This window comes from Ixodes scapularis, unplaced genomic scaffold (assembly GCF_016920785.2).
Source record: "Ixodes scapularis isolate PalLabHiFi unplaced genomic scaffold, ASM1692078v2 PGA_scaffold3__209_contigs__length_174095766, whole genome shotgun sequence".
Classification (NCBI taxonomy): domain Eukaryota; kingdom Metazoa; phylum Arthropoda; class Arachnida; order Ixodida; family Ixodidae; genus Ixodes; species Ixodes scapularis.
The window spans coordinates 40,611,532-40,636,723 of NW_024609868.1; the positions used below are offsets into that span (position 1 = coordinate 40,611,532).

Sequence of the window (25,192 nt, forward strand, 5' to 3'; positions counted from 1 at the left end):
CACCGTGACGTTGCACTTTTTGTGCTGCTTGATTTGCTCCATCAGATCGAAGAGATTGGCCGCGGGCGCGTTTAATGTGAAATGGAGTATAGCAAGATATGGGGTCCCCACTTAGCGGTGCTGGTCAAGTGTTAGTGTTGGTCAAGGCCTCACCCCAGCCATGCGTTCGATTGACGATAAAAAATTTTCTCAACCGCTTCCATTTTGCTGGGGCCTCCTACCTCCTCCCCCCCCTCCCCCCCCCCCCCCTTTTTTTTTTCCCGAATCAAAATCCTGGCTACGTGCCTCTTTCGCCGCATATACTCCCTCATGTGGCGTAGACCCAAAAGTTCCTTCACATAATCGGCAGGACGTCGTCACCACTTTGACAAACGCGTGCTCATCGGTTGAAGACGAACATAATCTCTTACGTGAGGAGTGCATCATCTACGATAAGGAGCGAGCTACCACGATTCAAGCAGCAAATATTTCCGGACAATCATTAACCTTTCAACGGCTCGTCGCTCCATGCAAACCTGCCGAGAAACTGAGGTGGCTACCAATGCACAGACTATGAATTCTCGAATGCAACACGGCTAGACGGGACACTTTAAAAATGGGAAGACAGATGGAAAGAAAATGGACATACTTTATGTAATCTTTTTGATCTCAGTTTCCACTCGGAGCGCGTATGTTTGACACATTTTTAAGACTTTGATTACTTTCATTTTATTTCATGTATTTATTACTTTCGCCTGATTATTTGTTTTTGTTTTTCTTCCTTTTTGTACGTATCTGATATTTCTTTACCCCTCTTCCCCAGCACAAATCAGCGAGCCAGCATCATTGAGCTTGGTTAACCTCGTCGTCTTTCAAGTAAACCCTTTTTTTTTTGTCTCTCACGGGCCGCCCCAGTCTATTAGGGTACACGTTTAATGCCGTGGTCGCACATCTAAAACATTCGACAAAAAACAGTATAACCGTCAAGGCGTGTTTCTTCTTTACGACAGCCCACATTGGTTCCACAACAAAGCTCTCTGCAGTCATGTTCAAATTTGCATGTATGAAGGAAACATGCTTGAAACATGCTTGAGGCGCGTCCGCAGACAACACCGTGTCTTCTTCTGTACGATGTGTGAAAGAGCGCTGTGACTGAGATCTTGGAAAACTTAGGAAAAGAACAAAAAGCAAAGATTTCACTGCGTATAGTTTGTTCAGCTTTCAGGCGCCCAAAGGTCGTGTCACAAACAAGCCGACTCGGAATTCTTTGGTCAAACGAGAGAAAAGGTATACCCCCGCAAACACGCAAAAAAGGAAAGAAAAAAAAAAAAAAAAAGAAATAAGCTATGCTTGTAGACACGAGAAGGAGGAACTTGGGTTCGACCTCAGCGACGAGGGCCGGTTATACATTTGAGTTCCCCAAGGATCGCTTCTCAGCGACTGGGGGCGGGACAGGAATATACGACACAACGCTCAGCCTTCCTCGAACAGGCACGAAGGTGAACACACGTGGCAGATTGGAGCTGGCGAACAAACGAGAACGAGTGGGGGAAGTAATTTTCCAGGGGAAAAAAAAAGCCTTCCGCAGATATGGCCATGACCAAACACCGTCGAGGATTATTTAGTCCTGTCCAGGAATAAAAGTGAGTGATATAATTGGTTTGGTAAAAACAGTGAACGATATATATATATATATATAAACTTGGATTGAGCGCGTTTTTAATAGATTCAAAAATATACGAAAGAGTCAGACAAAGAAGGTGAACACGAAAGATGTTTGTCCTGTCCGTCCTCTTTGACTGACTCTCGTATATATATATATATATATATATATATATATATATATATATATATATATATTTCTTTTTCTAAAAGGTTTTTATGGTTGTACTTAACCTACAACAGTGGTGTATGTCTTTTCAAACTGTACGTTATAGTTTTTTTTCCTTGGACCTCAAATTCGTTTTTACCCGACATAAATAAAACGTATTATTATTATTATTTAAAGCTATTAGAGAGTTTTAGGGGATCGTTTTTGCCCGTCCGATATTGTACGATGGGCCCTCAGGTACGAACTGCGCATATGCGAGTCCTCTGTGGTATAGCGCATGCGCAGTTCGTACCGGAGGGCCTACCGTACCGGATGTGCAAGATCGGTCCCCTAGAACTCTTTATTACTGAACCATTTCACGGTTATTCGCGACTCCGTCGAAATTGACGTCACCAAGCCGCAACGCCCAGAAGCTTCGAAAGGAGGTCCTCTCACCGAGGCCGTCCGCTTTCGCTGCACGGTTGGCGTTAGGGGGTAAGTAACATAGCTTCACGTGCTTGTTTAGCAAGCACGTGAAGCTATGTTATCGAGGCTCAGTGGTGCCGCGAGATAATTGGAAATAAACTAGGGCGTGAGTACGGTTAGATGGTGTGCAATTTCCTTCATCCGCGATATGAAGAACAAATTACAATGCCCCCTCGCGATGAATGTTCCCGCCTGAAACTTATAAGTGCCACGAAAGCCGCCTTGGTAGGGGAGAAACGTGAACAAGTGCTTAGAAGCTGTTTATTTATTTGTTTATAATATTATGATTATTAAGAAACCTAAGCATTTGATTTCTAAGCAACAAACATTTTTCGTTTCCTCTACAAGACGAACGTGCCAACATATATATGCGGAGCGCAAGTTCGTCTGCTTCTTGCACAGGGGTTGCAGTGGCGTCAGAACGCCGAGCTTTGATTGGCTCTCACTTGAAGTATAAGGGGTAGACCTCAATGCTAGCTGCCTTCAGACCGAACCACTACCCTTCAAATGAGAGCCAATCAAAGCCCGGCGTTCTGACGCCACTGCAACCCCTGTGCAAGAAGCAGACGAACTTGCGCTCCGCATACTAAACAAAACACGCGAGGATTCTTTTTTTTTAAATTTGCATGCAATACTAGTTCTTATAGTTTAAAGGGGCGGGTATGTTTTACACTTTACAAAAGCTTACTGGCACATAGTGGGGCCCAAGTATACTCGCACGCAACGTGCACTGTCCAAAAAAGCTTCTTGGTCGCCGCGTAATTTCGAGGATTAAAGCGAGCGTTTTCTTTCAGTCTCTCCTTCACGCAACTCGACGACGTATCTCGCAGGTGGTTGTGTTAGCATGGTCCCCCGAGTGACGATATTTGACTGCGGCTCGTAGATTGGACCCCGAGCATTGCTCGGGGTACCCGAACGCGTTCGTGCATTGCAGCGATTGGACTCGTGTCCAATTGCCGCGATAACATTTTTGCGACTACCACTGCGGGGGAAAAAACTAACGAATGTTTCATGGGTTATAAAGAAGGTTCCAACTTGCACGTTCTCGGTGTTTATTTTTCTTTGAAATCGGGGCGCTTTTTCGGGGTTTATTTTTTCCCACATGTTAACTTCGGAGTCGATTTCCGAGGTCAGAAAAACGATCGGCGTTTATCGGAACTTATTTTGCAGGAAATGAGACACGGGAAGGGAATTTCCCAACCTTCAGAGAACATGGGCTACGATCTGAATACTTAGAGAGCGTATTTGTACCAGGGGATGTGGTTCCGAAGAATGAAACAGCCTCACGGACAGTTCCGTGGGGGTTCTATTTAGGCTTAACATAAAATGAAACTGTAAGCACCAATTTTCATCACGCGTAGCTTTGGCTCTTCTTAGTCAAGAACTGCTCCAACTCGTGGTTTTTCGGTTTTCATCACTTTTGATAAAACTGACTCGGGGATTAATTTTCGGGGTTAATCGGTATTTACTAAAAACACGGAACCCTAGTGATTAACGTCAGAGATTATTTCTAAGCGGTAGTTGCGCGAAGTGGTGGCTTAGAATGTTCACGTTTTTTTGGTTTTGATGTCCATCCTATACTGAATCAACATTAACGGTAGGGCTAGTTGAATAAACATCGGGAAAATAAGTAGCGTAAAGAACAAGGACAAGGCAAATATACGAACATTACTAGTGTTTTCCTGTTTGTATGTTCGCCTTGTCCTTGTACTTCCCGCTAATTGTTTTCACGATAGTAGAATGCTCGAGATAGACCAACGCAGCTTTATTATCATTATTTCTTTACCTTGTCTATGTTACTAAAACTCCATAAATTAAAATTTGAGCCTCGACGTTACGATGCCTAACAGCGCAACTCGTAATGAGCATTCGATCCAGATGATACAAAGTGCGAGTGACGAGATTTGGGGATGTAATCCGCGGAACTCGAGTAAGTTGTCTTTGTATCCGTTTGTGACTGTCTGATAGCGCGTCCCTCGGCGCAGTTTATTTTTATCGTCTATTATCGTGTCGTCTACTTCAAATACTTAAAACTAGGGCTTAGTTCGCACATTCTATGCCAAGTGCTACCTCAAGGCACTGTTTACTCGGTCGGTTGCGCAGGGATCGGAGGCATATTTTTCCAAATAAAACCAAGCCTTACATGCGGTGCCAAGGGACATTCCACAAATACGCGCGTGCTGTCGAACGCTCGGTGTCTTTGCTCAAACGTAGCTCTAGAGGTTAGAGGAACCAGATGCGAAAGGCTCAGAACTTGGTTACCTAATTTAAAAGTTATACATACGATTTTCTAAACTTTTCAATAAGAAAATGGAACGCGCTCCCATCATTGGACGCAATTATTTTTCGCGTATTCGCGCGCTTAGTTTGTCGCCATTTTCTCATTAAAAAAAATCGATGATAGTAGCTTTTATATAAAATTATTGTAATTCTTGAAACCTTGGCACATGGTTCGAATCAGTGGAACTTCAGCTGGGCGGAGACTACGAGTTCGCTGATGCGTAGTTTATTTTTGCGCGAAGAAAAACACGGTTTTATTATTTTTTTTTCTGAAGCACCCTGTACTATACTGCGTGTAAGGGCGGTGACCATGCATCTTGGAAGTGCGTTGTCGGTATGCTCTAATCTTCTTGGATGCACAGATGTGAAGGTAGCTTCTTCTTTCAACGACGCTGGCTACCTCAAATAGTGCCGAGTACACCTAGACACATTTTTACAATAATCATATGCCTCTTGCACATATACTGTTACGTGTCCGTTGCAGGATACAATCATACATGTTGAAGTTGGCAGTGTGAACGAAAATGGCTCAAAGGGAAGCTGAAGCGGTTCTGTATTTTAGGGAAAACGCTTAAATCGTATTCATTTTACTTGCCGAATCACAAATATTGAGAGTATTTTTTTTTTTTTTTAATTTGGTGCACGAAGGCTGCAAAAAATCATTTTGAAAGTATTGCTGAAGCCCCGCCTTCCCGGAGCAAGACGTCATATCCAGAGTTTTCGGAATCTCCGCTCTCGCGCATCTTCAGCGCCTGAGTCAAAGCTATTGTAGCAACTGTAGCAGTTGTAGTCCCGCTGGCGACACCTGGCCTGTGTGGTTCTAACTAAATTTAAGCCATTATGTATTTTAAAAGTAGAAACAAATAGAGAGAAGTAGAGAGAGAAAGGGAGGGAAATATCGCCGTCACGCATTGTAGTTACCGTTCCGGCTGGCAACTGTGGCCGATGAGTGCTTTTTTTGTCGCGGTATCTTCATGTTATCCGTTCCTACACTCAGTTCCGTGAACTTTACTCTGAATGATTCCAGGCTCGTGTCGCGCCTATCGATGTGGCTAAATGTGTCGCGGCAACTCATGTATACCATCCGATATCACTGACCCTGATCTTATATATACACGAGGCATACGGAATAGAACTCAATTTCGAAAACACTTCACGCACTATCTCCGCGAGATAGCAATTTTGTCAGACATGTGCTGCCCGAATTGTGATATAACCACGTGTGCATGTCGCGAATCTTGTGTTATCGCCTTACGAACAAGGTCATCACCTGTATTAAGTAATGCACTGCTTTGCGGCCTCAGGAGTTCCAGGACCATAATATGAATAACGCGCGTAATGGGGAACTATAACTCCACCGTTTTATGTAAGCCGCGCAGGTTCCGGTCATTTAAAGATTAAAGCATTTCTGAAGCATAATATCTGCTACACGCTGCAAAGTGGAACGCCGACTTTCTTACGATAATAAAGACGCGCTAAAATAAAAGATGGTTGTAGTTGAGTTCTGAGTTCAGATTTGACCATAAAAAGTTCATATAAATCATTAAAAAAAAACAAGAGATATGTTACGGCACAGTGTGAATTTTGAAAATAGATTATAAATGATCGTTGCACTTGTAATGCAATTATGTCTGCCTGATATCGTGTGACTTGTTACGGTGGCGCAGTAACGTCATTGTTATAACAAGTGACGTACCCTTTCCATTATCTTTTTTTTTTTTTTTTTGTAGCATCGGGCATTTTGTCCTTTGTCTCTTTCATTATCACAGACATCAAGCGTGCCCTTCCTTGCGCCGAGCCCCAACTATCTTAACTCCAGTTCGTTATTAAATACATTTATCGTGGCACTCATGGCTCCTCCCAAGAAACACTAGAGGTGGGGCTTATGTGGACAATGGCGGCTCGGTTAACTCACACGAAACCCACGTTGTTTCCACGTGGGCGCAGCGTGCGTATGCCCAACTTGGACTGCCCATGCAATACACTCGTAGGTCGCACTTCAGCTACGCAAGGGCATGCTCCATAGGCCTGTAGCTCTCGGCCACGGGGCGCGAGCGCGTCCTTAAGACGCGATCACGTAATACTTGTATTGAGCATAAAGGGACGCTGGCAGTGTTTTATTATGCACTAGTCAGGGTCGCGTACAAGCGTGTGTCAGCCTATGTCTACGCGCGGAAACAGCGTATAAAAGAACTAAAAAAAAAAAGGAGTTTAAATCAACAACTGAAAAGGGCAGCTCGCGCTTTCATGTCCTATCAAACAAAAATAATGCTTTTTTTCTAGTTATTTTGTTCTCGTTATTTAAAAAAAAAAGACAACGTTACATCAATTAATAAAATTCTGCCACCTTGGCGTTCGCGAGCAGTGTGGGAGATCGTAATGACGCACAACCGAAACGCGACCGAAAAATATTAAATTTTGCACGCCAGAGCGCCAGAGGCGTTCCTCAAACTTTAGAGCTGCAGGCATATTTGGGCTGCCTGTGCAGATACCGCCGGGAATCTCACGTCCGCAATGCGGGGACAGAGTTGGCGAAGATACGGGCGCAGCGTGGGCCCGCCCGACTTGGGCTGCCCATGTAAACCCCCATGGGTCCCACCTCATCCGTGCGGGGGCCAAGTTGCGATGATGTGGGATAAACAGCGGTGAGGTGTGGCCATGCCTGACTTGGACTACCTGTACAGCTCCAAAAATGGTACTTTCCGCTGATACTGAGAAGATTTACTGCGCTTTCAGCAAATTCAGCATAGGAGATCGGTTTAATTTGATACTAAATCACCGAGGACTGTAACTTTAAGCACGAGAAAAATGTTTAGGCTTGCAAAACTTTATTATTAACTTACTACTCCGAACATGTTTGTTGAGAAGGCCGTTTTACATGGGGTGGAGGTTTTTGTGCAGAGTATTTAATTTGTGAGTTAATTCCAAACGCGCTCGTTGGGGTGTGTCTCAAGCTGGTTATGTAACCCTATTGCTTGTCCAACAGGATTTCATTTAAAAACGTGCAGAGTTTTTTGTTTAATTTTGTACACTTGAAATGCCAAACTTTCCAAGGGATTGCTCAAGACGTTTAATTGATTTATCATTATGGTAATACTATTTCCAATAGGCACATGAGAAGAGTGAGACACGTTGCATTTGGGATGCACTGCAGTACCCCACACCGGAAGTGATGAAATTACTTTGAACAAAAGTGGGATCCCGGGAGGACCATATATCGGCTGCCCAAGTAGAACCACTGAGGGTCCCCCGAGGGGGGCCCATGTCGGCTGATTAAATAGGCCCTATATGGGCCCCCTAAGGCAGTGCCCAAGTGGCTCCCACTTGGGCCCGTGTTGCGAAACCGACGGGGGACCCACGTGGGCTGCCCACTTGGTGCCCCCGTCGGCCCCCCCTTTTGGAGCCCACATTGTGCTACTTTTCAAATTTTTGAGATAGGCTTTTCGAATTTTGCAGTTAGAAAAATTGGGATGCGACAAAACACGCGGGCCTCGAACACACGAGTGTTGTTGTTGCTGTCCTTGAATTGCTGACGCATACCCAAGGAGAAGATAGGTAAAGGATCTGCGGGATGATTAAAAATGAAGGTCACTAAAGTACTTCAATATATATATTTTTAATGATTGAGCTTCGAGACTAGAAAGCCTTAAACTTAATAGTTCGGATATGCATGTATGTAGTCCTGGATGGTTGCACAAAACGGGTAATTTAAGGGTTAAAAGAAATTGCAGCAGACGAAATAATGTTTTGTATGCTCCAAAACTAAGAATAGACGGACAAAATAACGCTGGCGCTGTCGGATAAATTCGAGGCAAGATAAAAAGTAAAGTAGGCACAGACATGCACCGATAAAGCCGATTTCGCGTGGATAGAAATTGAGATCCGGAATCCTCCACCACATGCGCGTCAGCACTATGCCACACTGTCGGGACTCATCGCTCCAGTAATATTTAAGATATATGTGACAGGGCAATGTCTATACATCTTTTCAGAATAAAGGACCTCTCCAGCCAAAAAATAGTGATAGTAGGTCATCACGCCTCGAGCAATTTGGGTACCTTCAAATACGCTGCCAAGTTAAAAAAAAAAAAAATATATATATATAGCTAAGATCTCATCAGAAGCTCAGATTTCGATACACATATTTTCGTTTTGTCACTTGACGGAACCTGTGACGTAACAACGAACTACACCCACTAATCGTGACGTCACGACTTTTGTGGTTCCCCTCCTTACCAACACCGAGCCGCTCTGAGGGCGCAGTCACATTGAGGGGTTGGACAACCTTGACCGTCAACACGAGGGAAACATGTTTCCGGCGACCCTTTGAGATTGAGACGACATTAACTGTTGGAAACATGTTTTTGTCACCCAGCAGCCATATTGGCCGATATGTTCTCCGGCAGTCGGCGAACACCCTTTCACACCGAGCTGACGGCGCGGCCAACATGGGGTGCATTCCGACATCTTGTTTGTTTACCTTTTTTTGAGTGTGATGCGGCGAGGTTGAAAATCAAATGTACATCTACAAAAATCTAGTGCATTCGAAAGGTCAAAAATTACCACGAGACGACATCCTTTAGTGACAGTGATGGGAAAGCGTGTCATGGAACCTATTTTCCGGTCCCTATTTCATGGAAACGGTCTTCAATCGCCGACAAAGCAGCTAACATTAACCGAGGAAGATAATATTAACAAGGTGTAAAGTTGGGCGAGTTGGTTGATGGTCATATTGAATGGGTTAAAACAGCGCAAAAAAGACAAAGGACCAGTAAAAGGAAACACACAGACAGCGCTGTGTCGCTGCGAAGTTCATGATTTTCCACGTTCTACGTTTTTATGAAACGTAGAACGGCTACGAAGCCGTTCTACGTTTCATAAAATTCCCATTGCTAGTTAGTGTAAGAGACGCTACCGTCCACTGTTTACTTAAAAGCGTTTTGTGTAGCCTGGCGCTCAGTTGTAATCATTTAAAAAGTGCGACTGGCGGTTCGGCCGTCAGAACGATCGGTGTAATATATAATTTTCAAATCAATGCTGTTTATTTTCCTTTCCTATCTGCCTTGCGATCGCTTCATTCACCCAAACCTCCGGGGTTTTTGAAATTTTTTACGTGTCTCCAGTTGCCGTTTCTAAACTCCAAATATCAAGGACACTTTCGGCAGCGGTCGTTTTCAGGCATCGATTTTTGAACGTCTAGGTACGCATGCTATTTTTATCATTCTATAGAATGATAAAAATAAGGCTCTTAAAAAAAGCTAGTAGTATTTACTAGGTAACAGCAAGTAACTGCTTGTCGCATATGTTACTAGGTACCTAGTAACCGTATGTGGTAACGGTTAAGCTAGTAACGGTTACTAGGTAAATAAGATAGTAACGGTTACTAACAAGCTAATATATTTCACTACCTTTAGCTAGTAGCTCTAACTTTCTCAAGGCCCAGGTGGCGCCAACTTCAAATTCAAGATTGAAGTATTATCCCTGGGATATATATACTTTTTTGCTCGCTGCTTACATGCATATTTGCACATTTATTACACCTTTAACACAGACAAGAAATTACAACCATAGGTGGCGAACACGAACAAACAACACACACGCGACGATACGCTAACTCAATCGCTGCCCCCAATGGCTAAAGCCATGCGTCTTTTATAGTGGTAATTTGAAAGAAGTGGGTTGGTCAGTGACCTGCCGTAAAATATGTTACAAATATGATGCTGCTTTCGCACCAGTTCTTCGATATTGTTATTAAACATTCAAAGGAATGTCTCCCTTAGTAAGAAGTAGCGATGCACACGCTATTACTTGCGACAGTATATAAAACAGCCTCCTCATAATTCCTGCAGCCACGTTCTCGCTTCCCCGCATAGCAGCTGCAGTTACTATGTGTAGTCAATTGTTAGTGAAAGGTAGTAACGGTCAGAAAAAGGTACTAACTGCTGCAATTACAAGCCTTTTACTATCTTTTTTTGAAGAGCGTAGATATATATAGATTGATAATTTCCGGCAATTAAAATCTTAACTTGTTTAAATGCTAAAGACAGCTGGAACATTTATTTTCGACGATCACTTTTCGTAATTACGTACAAATATTTTAAATGTGTCAGCTGCACACCAGGCCTGAATATTGTTAAATAGCAATTGCCAGCCCTTGTGGAATCGTTAAACCTTAGACTACGCCCGATTCGTTCAAACCACGCTCCAGCCGCTCCCAAGAAAGTCCCACGACACAGCAAGTGCAATCAAATGGTATACTAATTAACTCACATTCCGTCCCCCCAAGTCCTGTTCTCCCCCGGTGGCGGTCGCAGCTGAACGGCTTCCTCCATGAGTCAAGACCCTCTACTAAAGACTATTTAGAGTCGATATTCTCTCTGCTCAAGACCTCCGATGAAGCCTCTCGATAAAGACCCCATGAAGACTGTCTTTCAGAGACTCCTATTGAAGACCGTCAAATCAAATTTCTGGCATGAAGACTGTTTAATGAAGATTCTAGTCAAGACTGTTAAATCAAGACCTCCAGACCCCCGCCTGCTATATTTTTATATAACCAGGCAGACGCCTTTGTCTCCCGCTCCCTCTCGCTCCCACCGAGAATCTCATTCCCATATAAGGCCATGGGTGTGCACTACGGCGTCTTTCTGGCGAGAAATTCCTGTTCGATACTGTAACGCAAACCTCAACGGATATTCGCCTATCGGCGAATACCCGTTGAGGATGAGTCAACAAGTGTTCACACCGGCGGAAAATGTGGGCTTCGGCACCGGACACGTGGAGGCAAAGCCAAAGGTTCTCCACACCCTTCCTTTGGGTAAAGTCTTTGAAAGATACACGTTACTGATGGTGTGCTTCACGCTCGAAACAGTCTGCGTTGTCGTGTTGTCGGTACAAAATTTGTTTATCTACCAAACCGGGCAAGATGCGTTGTCCAACACAAGTTGCTGCTGTTTTTGTTGCCGAAAGCTGTCACACCGAGGCAAGACTGCTGCGGTCATTTATATTGTACTGATGTTCCCGCAATGTCACAGGTCTGTTGGGCAACAGTGCCAACCTATTGATCGACGTGTTGTATTGATGTCGCCGACGTGTTTCCTCAATGGGACAGTGCCTTTAGAAGCCCCTTCCCGCCAACAGGTGGGACGGCGGGAGAGGAAGCATTGTATAGATGGCGAGGAGGGCGGAGGAAGGAACGCCCTAAGACGGCATCCTGATATTGTTACCTGCGTTGCTACCTCGGGCTTCCACCATCTTCAGCAAACAACCCAACGCTTGTTGCGGAAGAAGAATGGCCTCTATGTTTAAGACTTGAGGAAAGAGCATTGCGTGACTTTGCTCGCATTAACAGTGTTCCCGTGGTGGACAATACAAATGCCCGCCGGTTGGCCCGTACAAATTCTCGCCTCGGACAGCTGGCATTCAAGTTTCAGCACGAGATCGGAGCACCAGGGAAACTTCTAAATCCTCCTCCCGTACATTAAAAAAACAAAAAAAAAAAGCGTCCCTGTTGATTTAGAAAACACTACCAATTTTCAAACGTAAGATGAATGTCGCCACTCTAGTTTCCCGATCGATCACGCTCGAACGCCTGGAAAAAGCTTACGGTGATTGGACCCACGTCTACACGGACAGCTCTGTCAATACGGTCAAGAAAAGAGCAACTGTTGCTATTACTCTCCCAGAAATGGACTCTGAAGTGTTTGGCAGGCTTAACTTCGAGACATCACCGACTACTGCAGAACTTGTTGCTATCTGGGTGGCGTTTGAGTCCATCAACACATTACCCCGCTAACCAAAGCTGTGGTACTCACGGACTCTAGAGGCGCACTACAACAATTACAACAACTACAACTACAACAGCTACAACGTCTCAAGAGGGCCACCCTAGTTTTAAATAGAGTAGCCTTAACAGCTGATATGGTGGAAGACCTTGACTGGAGTTTGGCTCTGCGGTGGATTCCATCCCGTGTAGGAATTACCGGCAACAAGATAACAGGCGAGCTTGCTGCGCAGGCCCCTTATGACGGTTGCCCTACATTCCTTTTAGATGGCTTTAATGAAGAAGCCCACAGACTTATACGGGACATCATCCGCAAAAAACAGCCTTACGCAGGGGTAGCGACAGGAAGATCACCTCAAAGCATCCCTCGCAAACTCCCACGTTCAGAGGCATTACTTTTTCACAGACTTCAAACCGGCTGCCCGCGTACCGCGAAGCGTCTCCTTATGTACCGCCGCAAGGCAGATCCCGGATGCACAATTGGCTGTTATCCTGAAGACACAACTCATACACTACTTCTCTGTCCAACTCATGAGGACCTCTGAAAAGTGCTACTGCAATCCTACGCTGTAGTTGGACTTCCTCACTCCCCTGCCCAAGAGTTTTTGAACCCCAGCGGAACGCGGGGAATTGTTGATAACGCTTTTCGTGCTCTCCTCCAATATCTCCGGGACGGTGAGCTCTCTGATCGACTCTGATGTTCGCAGGCAAAAAACAAAAACTTATACGTTGTATCTGGGACAAGTATTCACATATGCGAGTGAATAGGTAGCATGGCAAGTTAACAACATCCTGATATATATAGTGCGGAGCGGACATGGGAACCTCCGCGGTACATTGACGGACTTTGCCAACACGGATCGGCACTGCGATAACAGGTGGTGTTATCTTCCTGCTCGATGCGGAGTCATTTTCTCACAAGCCCAATTCTAAGCACGCCCGTTGGCTTTTGGACTGCAGTGCATGGGATGCTCAACTTAACTATTTCTTCTTCCTCTTTCCTTTACTTATTGTTCTTCCAAAATGCCAGGTATCGACTTGCCCCTGACTGGTGGACCAGACGTCTCCACGCTCCCCCCTTTCTCTTCACCCCAAAATAAACCAACGAGCACCTACAAATAGCGGCCGTTAAAACATAGCATGACAAGCAGAAATCGTTCCTGGGACGGCTGAAAACAAATCAGGAAACCACGGCCAAAGAAGTGGAAGTACGAGCAAGTTACCTCCTTGAGTACCAACATAGCGTCGGGGCACAAGGTTGCTTGACAAAGAGCCAACTTGCTGAATGCCCGCTGAGAAGCTGGTGGTAGCATTTTTTAATACCGGTTTTAGATTGGATCGCGGTTTCTTATTAATGTAATATTTTGAAAGTGCTCGTACTTTGTCTCCGTGAATGGATATCAGTAATTTATTTTGGTTCAATTGTTTGACCGGAGTTAACCTGTAAAATGTTCCCGGTGTCCGAAAAAGATTTTTTTTTTTTTACAACGTTATATTCATACAAAAATAAACTACACGCCGTCTGCAGAGTCTATCCACTGAAGTGTAGGAGCTTGTCGTTATCTATTCATTAAAAAAGGTATAAGCAATTCTAAACAAAACGTTAATTTAGAAAATTAAAAATAAAACGTACGTGTATACTCCACGGAATTCATCCAATGCTCCGCTTGGGAAGCAGTGTGTCACGTTCAAGTATTGTGGGAGTTACCGTCGATCGGTTAAAAGACGCGGCAGCGTGTGGAGTGTGATCATGGTCAACGTTGGCACTTTGGAAATGTAATTTAATAATTTAATTACAAACCTAGGTGAGAGATACATATAGATGGCTTGCACATGTCTTCATCGCACCCCGCTGACGGTCATTCCAACTTGCCTATGCCAAGGAAAACAAAATAGGTGGTGCGAATTGTACGCTAAAGTTGAGGCTTGGGCGAGTTGGTACATACTTCGGAATTAAAAACAGCGCGGAAAGACGAGGACCAGACAAAGAAGTGACACGTCCGTGTCACTTCTTTGTCTGGTCCTCGTCTTTCCGCGCTGTTTTTAATTCCGACGAATTGTACGCCACAAAAAGGTACGCGCTTAGCTTCGAGGCCGCCCCTATGACAGTTAATGCGACGTCAGTGCGAGCCATGAGCCTGGCTGCCACTTGAGTTGACCAGTAAACAGAACAAACCAAAATACTTTTTTTTTTTTCGTGACGAGGTCGTATTTCTAGAACTAGAACAAAGACTACAAAAGCCAAAGACGAGGGCCAAAGCGAAAAACCGCCACTACGTGAACACGCCCAGCTCTTTATAAACTTCACGTGCACAGTGCATACGACACACTCCGCGTCTGAAATAATTGCCTCGTTACTCGGAAACTTCATTGTCTTTCTCGTTAGAAAAACGTGAACTCCCTAGGAGGGAGGGAACATGCGGAAGAAGTGCACAAGTGAGAGAAGGACATCTAAACGTGGCGCGACAATGCCACCACCGCAACAGTGATACAAGGATGACGTCCGCTCGCGGAGCGTTTTGTCCTCCTCGGCAGACAGTTTTCTTAAAGCTGCAGTCACACTGCCCATTTAGCATACAAAAGACGCGTTCGAAGCGCTTCATACGTATCATGCTTCCAAGATGTCTGCAGCCAGTTTTTTTTTGTATGACCCACGTGACCGTCGTACAAACATGCCTCAGACGCGGTGTCTGGAGACTGTCGTTTGTATGATGTATCAGCGGTGCGACGCTGCAGCTTAACCTTCCGTGAGGGTTGTGCCGTTCCGTGTCGTCACACCCTGTTGGCGGATTTTAAAACAAGGCCGTGCAAACGTCGTCGCCGGTTCTCTTCCCATTTGTACGTGACGTCTGGCGGCCCTATACATGTCAGGGTCTGCATGTCCCGTTGTTACTGTTGCGAGACGGTGTTACTGTGTGCGCGCTTCCCTGGTTCGGTCGCTCTGCGTTCAACTTCCTGGTGTTGGCCTTCACTGTCCCTTCTCGCGGAAGCTACAGCCTCTCACGTCCGCGAGAAACGTGTGACGCAATGGATATGGTGCAGACCACACAGTCCAAGTATCGCTTCCAGAAGGAACGTTTGACTGGTCGTGTAGTACGTGTTTTATTTGGTCGACTAAATGTTCCACTGCTGGTCAACAGTTCATTGTGAAATACGGCGAATGACGAAAAGGAAAATGTCGTTCTCGAGCGAAAAATGTCACGTATGCTGGGACACTGCAGCACACCCGACGAATACCCGATCGTACGCTTTCGGGTTCAACACTTTCCGGGCCGCATCACTCGCTCGCTTGATCCTGTATATTGAAGTGTGATTGGTCGATCGCGTGATGTGTGGGAAAGTGAACGCGCGGGTAATAATTTGGAAACTGCTTAGGTCAAATACCCACTCAGGTCTCGTGATCTCACGTTCCGCGTGTGTCGCTCAGCCCAACCGGACAGTCACGAGACATGCTATCGGTGAACGGCGTTTGGCAACTTCCGGTTTGTTAGGAAATTTTGTTTAGCTGTTGATAAACGCTGACGATTATCTGCAATCATGGTTTCGAAGACTAGCCTGAAGGTTTCAGAACCATGCTTGCAAAGGCTTGCAGCTCATTGTCGTCGTTTCTCAAGAGTGTAACAAAATTTCCTAAGGAACCGGAAGTTGCTGAACGCGGCTCACCTACTGGCTCCGGAGGTTTGCAACGTCCGTTGCGGTACGGCTTTAATCGGCGCTCAGAGTGCTCGAGCGCCCGGGCGCCCATAGCTTGGACGGCATACAGAAAGCTGTCCGCGCACGGAGCATGCGCGTGAGGGCAGCTTTGGCAGGTGTGCGAATGCACGTGCTCGCTAACTCTAGAAGAAAGATGGCGGAGGTCAGGAGGTTTGTTCGCCCTTTTGGGCCTATTTCACAGATAACTCAGCGAACTAGCGCATGTGGTATACTGCGCGGGCAACCGCAAGTCCCACGAGATCGCGGACTGGCTTGCCGATTCTGTTAAGCCCTTCGTTCTAAAGGCCTTTGAAGTGCCTGTGAAACAGGTGTATGCCTCTCGGAATGCTCGGCAAGAGAAGTAGGGGCACGGTGCATTACTTTTTTAGTGCGAAGAAATCTCGCTAAGTTACCCAAGCACCGAGGAGAATGCTGGGAACCTGGGTATATACGCGCAACATTCCCTGGCCTTACCTGTATAAATAGATTTGAAGCAAATAGTAATAAAAAGAACTTTACGTTCACACGTGCGTAGTGCTATTTGTTTGACAATTTCGTTTTTCAACAGTTACCGTATTGTAGATGCCAGTATAGTACCTGGGGCCCTATGTTGCGCTTTTTGGACTCCCACGGCGGCTATGGAGAAGGAAGTGACGCCAACAACGCACCAAACGCAGAGTGGATGTCGATTGGTGAGAGTCGCTGATGACGAATTTCCGCAGAAGAAAACAAAGCTCACTTTTTCTTTGTTTTCTTCTGGGGAAATTCGTTATCAGCGGCTCTCACCAATCAACATCCACTCTGCGTTCGCTGCGTTGTTGACGTCACTTCCTTCTCCCTAGTCGCCGTGGGAGTCCAAAAAGCGCAACATAGAACCCCTGCTGCAGTGCGTGTAACTACACCATGCTCCTGGGTGTTTTGTATAATATGGCAAAAATTCACTAGACCCACCTCGCCAGCTGGTTTGGCTACACCACTACTGCCATGATGCCACCGGGGGAACGACGTCTTTCTGCACATGCGACAATGTCCCTGCAGCTCTGCGCGATGCAGAGCACGCGACGGCACGAGCCCTCTCGTCCACAGCCACAAGAGCCACTAAGCAAGCTGCGCTTAGAGTATCGGCACTCCGTTCCCCGACATTGTTGTGGGCGCCGCCATTTTGGCTCGTATGCAGAACAGACGCAACGGCCGATCGGCATGATTCAAAAGTGTGACTTCCTCAGCATTAGATTCGGTGTTAGGAAGGTCATGTAAAAATTGCTTTGCTCTGTCGCGAACGGTTTAAACGTTTGTGGAGGGTGGAAAAGCATTTCCTGTGATTTCAGATAAAGTTTCAGATAACTGGCCACCATGATTTTAAGACACAATATGGCCAAGTGCCGTTACTCTGAAGCGTAGCTTATTTAGTGGCACTAACTGCCACTTACCTCCAGATTTATGCTCGTTACTTGAAAAATGTAATTGATTACGTTTACAAAATTACCGAGCCTCAAATGTAATGGATTACCGTTACCAATTACTTTGGCTGAAAAGTACCGGATTACACTACTCGTTAAGTAATAAATTACTTTCACGTTACTTTTTCCGTACACTTGCCCAGAAAACGATAGGAATAATTTTGATATTTTTCAAGAATGTTCTGCAACCACTACTTTTCATTTCTCGTACGCCCGTATTATGGTAGTCCTTGTAAAAATAAAATATTGTATTTAAGAGAAAGAGTGTAGGTGCACTCCGTTCACCTGTAAGCTGACACAAGGCACCGAAAGCTGCAACCACATTTGCCATCCCGCTAGCTTACGGCCTCCGGAAATAATCCCTGGCATTGTGCAGACAAGGCTAGCGGTGCGCATGCTCAGTAGCAGCGTCTACCTCCGCTACGAGATTCGGAGCTAACGAAGCGATCTACGAAAGCTCCCTTTTGACTCGGGTGTTTTGCCCGTTATCCACAAGAAAGGAAAAACTTGTTTCTAGCGTTACAATGCATAGTCAATGCAGAATGCAGGTGTCCAAGCTTATTTTGACGTGTTTCCGTAGATTATAGTTCGTTGTTCTTGCTGACAACAATGTTTTTTTTTTTTTTTTTGGGGGGGGGGGGGGGAGGGGGGGGGGGGCAAGCAAAGTATGCACTCAAGTTCTGGGTTTCCGTTTTCCTTAATGCCATGAATTTTGAACATCTCATTAAGAAATGGCAGTAAATTTGAGAGGTAGGCTAGTTGGTACGTGTTTGACTTGTAAAGCGCCTAAAAACCAGGACACGAGGAAGACCTGTCAGAACCAAGCGCTAACTTACAACTGAACGTTTATTGAAAAGCACTTACTATTTGTACACAAATTCAGGCTCCCGACACAAAAAGAAAAGCTCTTCCCCAGTTAAGTGCACTGGCGGTGCACTCACGCAGCTACCCTCGCCCTTTACTCTAACGCAGTAGGCCTCAAAACTCTCTCTCAGTTTTGATGGTCGCGGAGACGACGGACACTCCATGACCAAAAACTCGACCACTCAGAGAAAAAGTGGCGGTTACGAGTTGTCGATCGTTCATCGGTTCTCACGTTCATACCTATATTCGTGGAGGCAAGGGAGGGAGGGCATAGAGAGCGAGACAAGCGGTGGCCATCGGTCTCACAAAACAATAGAGGATCACACCACTTTTACGCGTTCTCTCTCACTCTTTGTCAGCACTCCTTAAATGGCCTAACCCTCCCCCCCCCCCCCCTTTTTATGTCGAAAGTTGACTGTAAAGTGAGGAGTGGACTTGAGACCACCATGCCCAGACAAGTAAACCAAAAGAAGTATCGTCCGTACCCTTGAAGACGATGCTCTTAGCCTCGCGCCTGGCAGAATAAAGAGCGCACATCAAAGACGAAGAGAACTCGACCATCTCGCGCGAGGCTACACCGTCTGTTACGCGAGTTGTGGACCCGCGAATCGAGGGGTAAGGACCCGCGTTTGATGTCTGTGCAGGTGGCGGGAGACGTCGAAAAAATTGGAAAGGGAGAAACGGTGTAAACGACTAAAACAAATAAACACAAAGAGCTTTCTCGTGCCAGGGAGAAGAAAAATACAATGGAAGGCGACGGAGAGCCTACACGGCGTTGTCTTACTTGATCTTCGTTTTTTGAATATTTGCACATGCCATGCCCGTTTTTTCTAGTTTTTTTACTGACCGGTCGTACAAAAAATCGTGTTTAGGCTTTTCGGTTATTTTCCCCTTCCTGATGTTTTCTAGTTTGTTGAACTTGCTCTCTTAATGCTGCTGAATGTTGTGCTCGTATTGCTCCAGTTACTTTATTATGCTCGTATTAAAAAAAAAGAGTAATTACAGTAATCTGTTACCAATATTTTGTAACTAAATTACATTACAAATTACTTCCGAAAAAAAGTAACGTGGCGATTACAAAATTACACGAAAAAGTAACGGATTACTTCCCAAGTCTGCCTACCTCGGACCAGGGGCGGACGGGGAAGGCGGGAGGAGGCGACCGCTTTGCACCGACCCCATAAAGGCCGGTTCTCACATGCAGCGAAGCGCTGATGTAGCGCTGCTCACTTATCGTCTGCCATGAGCAACAGTTTCTGACGGTGTGATACAAAGCTGGGGAACGCTCCCGTCTGCTCTCGCTTAGCGCGAGGGCAGTGCTACGCTTGCGGCGCTCCGCTGCATGTGTGAACAGGCCTTAATCGTCTCCAGGTCAATTTTTTTAAATCTAAAAAACGACATGCACCAACTTTTTTGCGATGAATAAATGTTTAGTTTTATTTGAAATGGAAAATATTAGGTAAACAAAAGAGATTTGAACAACGCTTCGTCCGTGACGTCAAATCTCTCTGCGCGGAACGCTTAGTGAGATCGGTTCTTTGGCTTTCCTGCGTCCAGGGTCGTGGGAACCCGGCAGCGAGGCTCCCCTGACCTCGGACAGCGAGGATCCTCGGGGCGTGCGTCGGAATCGAACCACGTTCACGGCGCAGCAGCTGCGTGCCCTGGAGCGTGCCTTCGAGCGAACCCACTACCCGGACGCCTTCGCCAGGGAAGAGCTGGCGCTCAGGGTACGACTCAGCGAGGCCAGGGTCCAGGTGAGGAGAGTCACCGTTGTTTAACGTGTACTATAAATGCCGCATCAATGAGTTCCTTTTTTTTTTTTTTACGGCACATATTGGTATTGGCCCATATCCGCGGGCCGACGCTTTCAACGTGCCCGTGGTGTTGCTTTTGCTGGCAACATTACTGTTTGCAGTCAATTACTGTTATTTGCCGCCTGGGTGGTTTTCATAGTACGTTGCCGTCAACTCTGCTCGGTTTACTGTTACGCGACACGTCTTACCTCGACCAACGACCGCGAAAGGGTCACGGTCGTCTGCTGCATCCGAAAGAGTGGAATATTCGAATAGGCCAATTGGAACCTGGATTTGCCCTATGGCTTTACACCGTGAGGACCGACATTGTGGACGCAACGTGGGGTTTATATCAGTGAAAGAACACTTGTCGGCAAGGAAGAGAATATTGTTTTCTTTTCTTGCTGTCAGACTTTCTTTCACTAAAATAGATGATACAGGCGCTCACGAGGTCCTTTCTTGTTTTGACAATATTTGGCTTCGATGGACGTCGATCGGCTCAGAAAAATTTCGTCTTCCTCAATTATTCTTTGATCCAGGTACCGTTCTGTTCTCAAACTCTCGCGTGCATATCCCAAGCGTCAGAGTTACATTCTCAAGGATTTTCACCTTCATAGTTTATTTACTCGGCCAGAAAAACACGCGGTTCTCTTTTTCGGGGAACGCACTGTACTTCGAATCTTCTGTAAGGTGTAAAAAAAAAAAAAAAAAAACTAGTAAAAAAGAAAAAAAAAAAAAAAGAAAGAAAAAAAGAAACATTTGCGCTTTTTATACACGGCCAAGATACACGGTGTTGTTGCTTCCGAACAACAAATACATACAAATACTTAGGTGCGATATTTTCTGGAGACGGTTTATGGTCAGCGTAAGTAAACAGTGTAATTCGGAAGGTAAGCAGGTCTCTTAGTATTTTGCAGTGTAATCTCAAGCATGTTAGTTGCGAGGTTAAATAAGCCGCCTATCAAGCATACGTTAGGCCGATTCTAGAATATGCTTGCCTTGTGTGGGATCCGGTTTGCCGTGTTTTAGTCAATGCACTTGAGAGCATTCAATCTGTCGTTGCTCGATCTGCAGTGGGGAGATACGATCGCTTTTTAAGCACAACAGAAAGGAAACAAGACTTGGGCTGGATTTCCTTATGAGGAGCGCCGTTGACGCCTCCGAACGAAGCTTTTTTTTTATTTTATCTATTATAAACGAACAGGAATTTCTGCCTCATCATACTTACAACAGACAAATTATAGTACAGAACAGTGTCCGAAATCCAGCGATAAAAATGGGAAATAATAATCTGAAAACCAGGTTTCCGGGAGCGGCGTATAAAACAAGAGTTTTGCTTTTTGCAGCACTGTTGGCATCGATGTTGTCCTTGGAGCTTCGTGACTGTGCATTTTTGACGTTCTTGCATTATGATGTGTGCGAAGGTTTCTAAAAAAAAAAAAAAAAGGAGTCTTGCAAAAAGCACAGCCCCCCTACTGTGCCATGGGCTCAGCATAAAGAGACATTGCGGCTCCCTAGGAGCAGAGCGGACACTAAATAAGCGTAGCTTATTTAATAACACTAGTCTATACCACCGCGAACAGGTCATTATTGTAAAGTTCGACCGTATGCCGCCAAGCCAAATCTTTTTAAACGCTCATTTTTTGTGTGTGTCTGCGCGTATTATATTACAGAGGAATTCGTTACCAGCAGAAGTGCCGCGAGAACGCTGATTTATTTTATAGTGCCCCCTTCGCAGCAATGCCCAAAAGGCGCTGCGGGTTTTTCCCGAATAAATAATAAATAATTAAAGAACTAAAGGCACGTAAGCCCGATTCACATGGTGCGATTTTGCTCGTGAATTCGCAGCTGCGTCGTCCGGCAGCTCAGCTTCTTCCCCCGGGCTTTCCTTCTTTTGCCGCACGAGCGACGTCGCAACTGCGAAATCGCAAGTAAAATCGCATCGTGTGAATGAGGCTTTAAACCCCAAGGATATACGAGCGATAGTATTCCACCGAACGTAAATCGTTTCTAGAACGCTTCGCGCATCAACGCGCAGGCCAAGCCGCAGGCGCTTTATTGGGGTTACTTTCCACGAGGGAGGAGAGGAGGCGACATAGATTTTATGTTTTTACGTTTTCTATACTAACTTCGAGTAGTTTCTGTTTTTATCTTTCTCAACCACGACGAAAGCACTCAGCGGAAGAAGAGAGCGCCGATGTGTTATCTCCATCGGGGACGCGTCGCCGCCTTCGACACTCGAGGAAAAGTTTCGTCGCGCAAGCGTGCGAAGAAGCCAAGCAGGCGCGACGCCGGAGCTGCCCCCCCCCCCCCCCCCCCCCCCCCCCCCCCATTTTAGGAGACTCGCGGGGTTCGGAGAGCGGGACGGGTGCTGGGTTGAACCAATTCTACATAGAAGGCAAGGCCTGTGTATGGCGTCATCGTTAGTGGACTCCCGACTCGCCCCAAGCGGCCAACACGGCAAAGCTCGACGAGAACCCGCGTCCGTTTTGGCGTCGATGCCGACGCGAGCTAGACGGCTCTGAGTGGATCCACGAGTGATGACGTTTGGAGGGGAAAGGCGCGAGCCTCGTCTTCTAGATTGAAAACCCCCCCGGTTAAGGGGCAGGCGCCGGGGGAGTCAATCGAGGGTGCCGCGGGCGGCGACCCGAAGTCGAGACGGTCCCCAGCCGGGCTGCTGATAAGGCGGAGTCCCCCTCTCGGGCGGAAAGAAAAGAGATGTCTTCGCGGGGACGTCCGACCCAAAAGGCCCAGGAAACTTTTCACGGTGTGTTTTCCCTTGGGACGTCCTGCTCGCGCTGCTCGAATCTCGGAAGCCGCGCGGGGAGTCATTTTCGTGGAAGTTGCGAGTAGCGTAATCGTCGAAGCATCTCAGTAGACGGCTCTTCCAACGTCTGCGCCCACTGATGCACTGCCTATGCAACAAGCAACAGTAGTACAATGCGACAACTACAGTCGAGTGGTGCGAGCTTGTCACTTCGGCACGCGAGGAAAAGCACACGCCAAAGGCAGCAACAAAAGCGTTGCTGTGGTAGGCAGTTCACGATTGGTCAAGCGCTCACTACGAAGTCTTTAGTGGGATTAATTCTGCTTTCATCGACGTTTGAGACAGATAATCCTGGTTTTTACTTCGAGGGTCGAAATAATAAGAGGGCGCGCTCCACCAAAATATCTCTTCGCCAATAAAATAACCACTGTCAAGACCTTTTTTTTTTTTTTTTTGCTACGTACATGGCATTTTTGCACGGTCCATACCAGCTTCATTATATCTTGATTTGTCACAAGATTCAAAGACGGAGACATCAACTCCGCGATCAAACCTTGGACCACCGCTTGTGTAAGTGACTGGCGGTCCGTAGAAGCATGGCGGTCTGTTCGCGCTCATGCTGTCCGCGATAGCACATTGCGGAAGCGTTGCCTTGCCGTCAGCATGCGCTCAAGCAGGGCTAGAGAGTATCGCGATGCAAATATATCGCGATAGTAGTTTAAAGACACTTTCGATTATCTATATCGAGATTCTTTTGAAAAAATATATTTGTATGTCGATAGTGAAAATCATTTGCGATGTATTGCTTGTGTCGCGATACTCTGCCAGACATAAGGATGTCGTTACATTTGTTGTCCAAACTTAACTGTCCGTTCTCTATGATATACTGAACACCTTTTTGGCGCAAGAGGTCCCAGAATTTGTCATACGAACCCGCCGCGCAGTCATATCTATAGGGGGACGTCTAATTTTCTGGTCACCCAAAACTTAAAACAAAGAAAAAAAAAAGTCAAATTAAAAACGAAGGTGGTTCGAAGAACGGTCACTTGCAAGAATAGCAGGATTAAATTCCTCTCAAAATCCAGTTTTGCCGTAAAGGTGTGTCTCAAATTGAGACACCTTCTTGTCAAAACAGGGTTCAATTTGGGCAGACACCTTTTCTCAAGCATGGCAAATCGTCGTTGGTTTCCAGTTTACAGTACCTATGTGGGGTCACTGGGGGCGACGATGTCAGTGTGTTTTTTTAACAACATTTGGGATGGTAGTTGTGTATAGATGAAACGTTTGAGGTAAAGAGTGGTGCATGAACTGGCATAAGCTTGAGGAATACAAGCCCTGCCAATTGCATTCGCCACGAGCTGCACCTTCGCGCCTACCATCGTTCAAAAAAAGAATGCATTTGTGTATCTGTATCTACATTCTGGAATACTTTTTATTGCGTTTTTGCGGAAGTATCTCAGGGATATACCGTTACATAAAAGGCAAATGTAGCTCAATATCTGTATCTCGGCTTTAAAATACATGTAACTAAGTATTTGTATTCCGAAATACTTTTTGGAGTATCTCAGCCCAGCCCAGCGCTCTGCAAACTCGGATGTGGTCAACATTATATATACCACATATATTTCTCTTCTTCAGCACGTTCCACTCTTCCTATTACCGGGGCACTGCGGATGGTGGCACCATGCCGTCGCATACGAAAACAAAAAATAGCCGGTGACAACGAAGCATATCAATTAGCATCCCCACAGAAAAAAAAAAAAAACTTAGCGTGTACGTTATGAGTGTTATAAAAAATAAAGAAATGCCTGAAAAAGTATGGCCAATCCTTCTCTTCAGCATCTCTTACGTATAGACATAGGTCCGTTTGCTTAAAGTTCAACACTTCATTCCGTTTTGTGTGCCGTCGCACTTATCGCCATCACGCTAAAAGTCTTTATTGTCCCTTTTCGGTTACCTTCTGTTTCTATTAAAAACTGATCAAGTGCATCAGGCTCCCAAAGATCTAGTTTGCGTAATTGGATGCTGAGGACAACGTTACTCGTCATATCTCCAAGCGCATCTATCGGGAACTGAGCTGGCCATAACACATATCTATTATAGTTTTGGAGAAGAAAAAAAATTAAAAAAAAAGCTTTTCATCTGAAAGCTATAGGTTGGGAAGTCATCGTTCGTCACTTTCGAATAACAAATGCAATGCTTAGTGAATTAATCCTAAACACAACAAAGAAATGGATCACTGCGATCCACTGCAGACACGCACGTACCTCACAACGCCCG

The 25,192-nt window shown here is 45.7% G+C and overlaps 1 protein-coding gene across 1 annotated transcript in view; it reads left to right on the plus strand.

Annotated features, from left to right (window-relative positions):
- Positions 1 to 25,192, plus strand: part of LOC8041524 (paired mesoderm homeobox protein 2) — a 33,980-nt gene that overhangs the window by 4,988 nt on the left and 3,800 nt on the right. Inside the window, exon 2 of the mRNA XM_029971666.3 lies at positions 19,910 to 20,106. Within this exon, the coding sequence (XP_029827526.3) occupies positions 19,910 to 20,106 (197 nt within the window). The remainder of the gene's footprint in view (positions 1 to 19,909; positions 20,107 to 25,192) is intronic.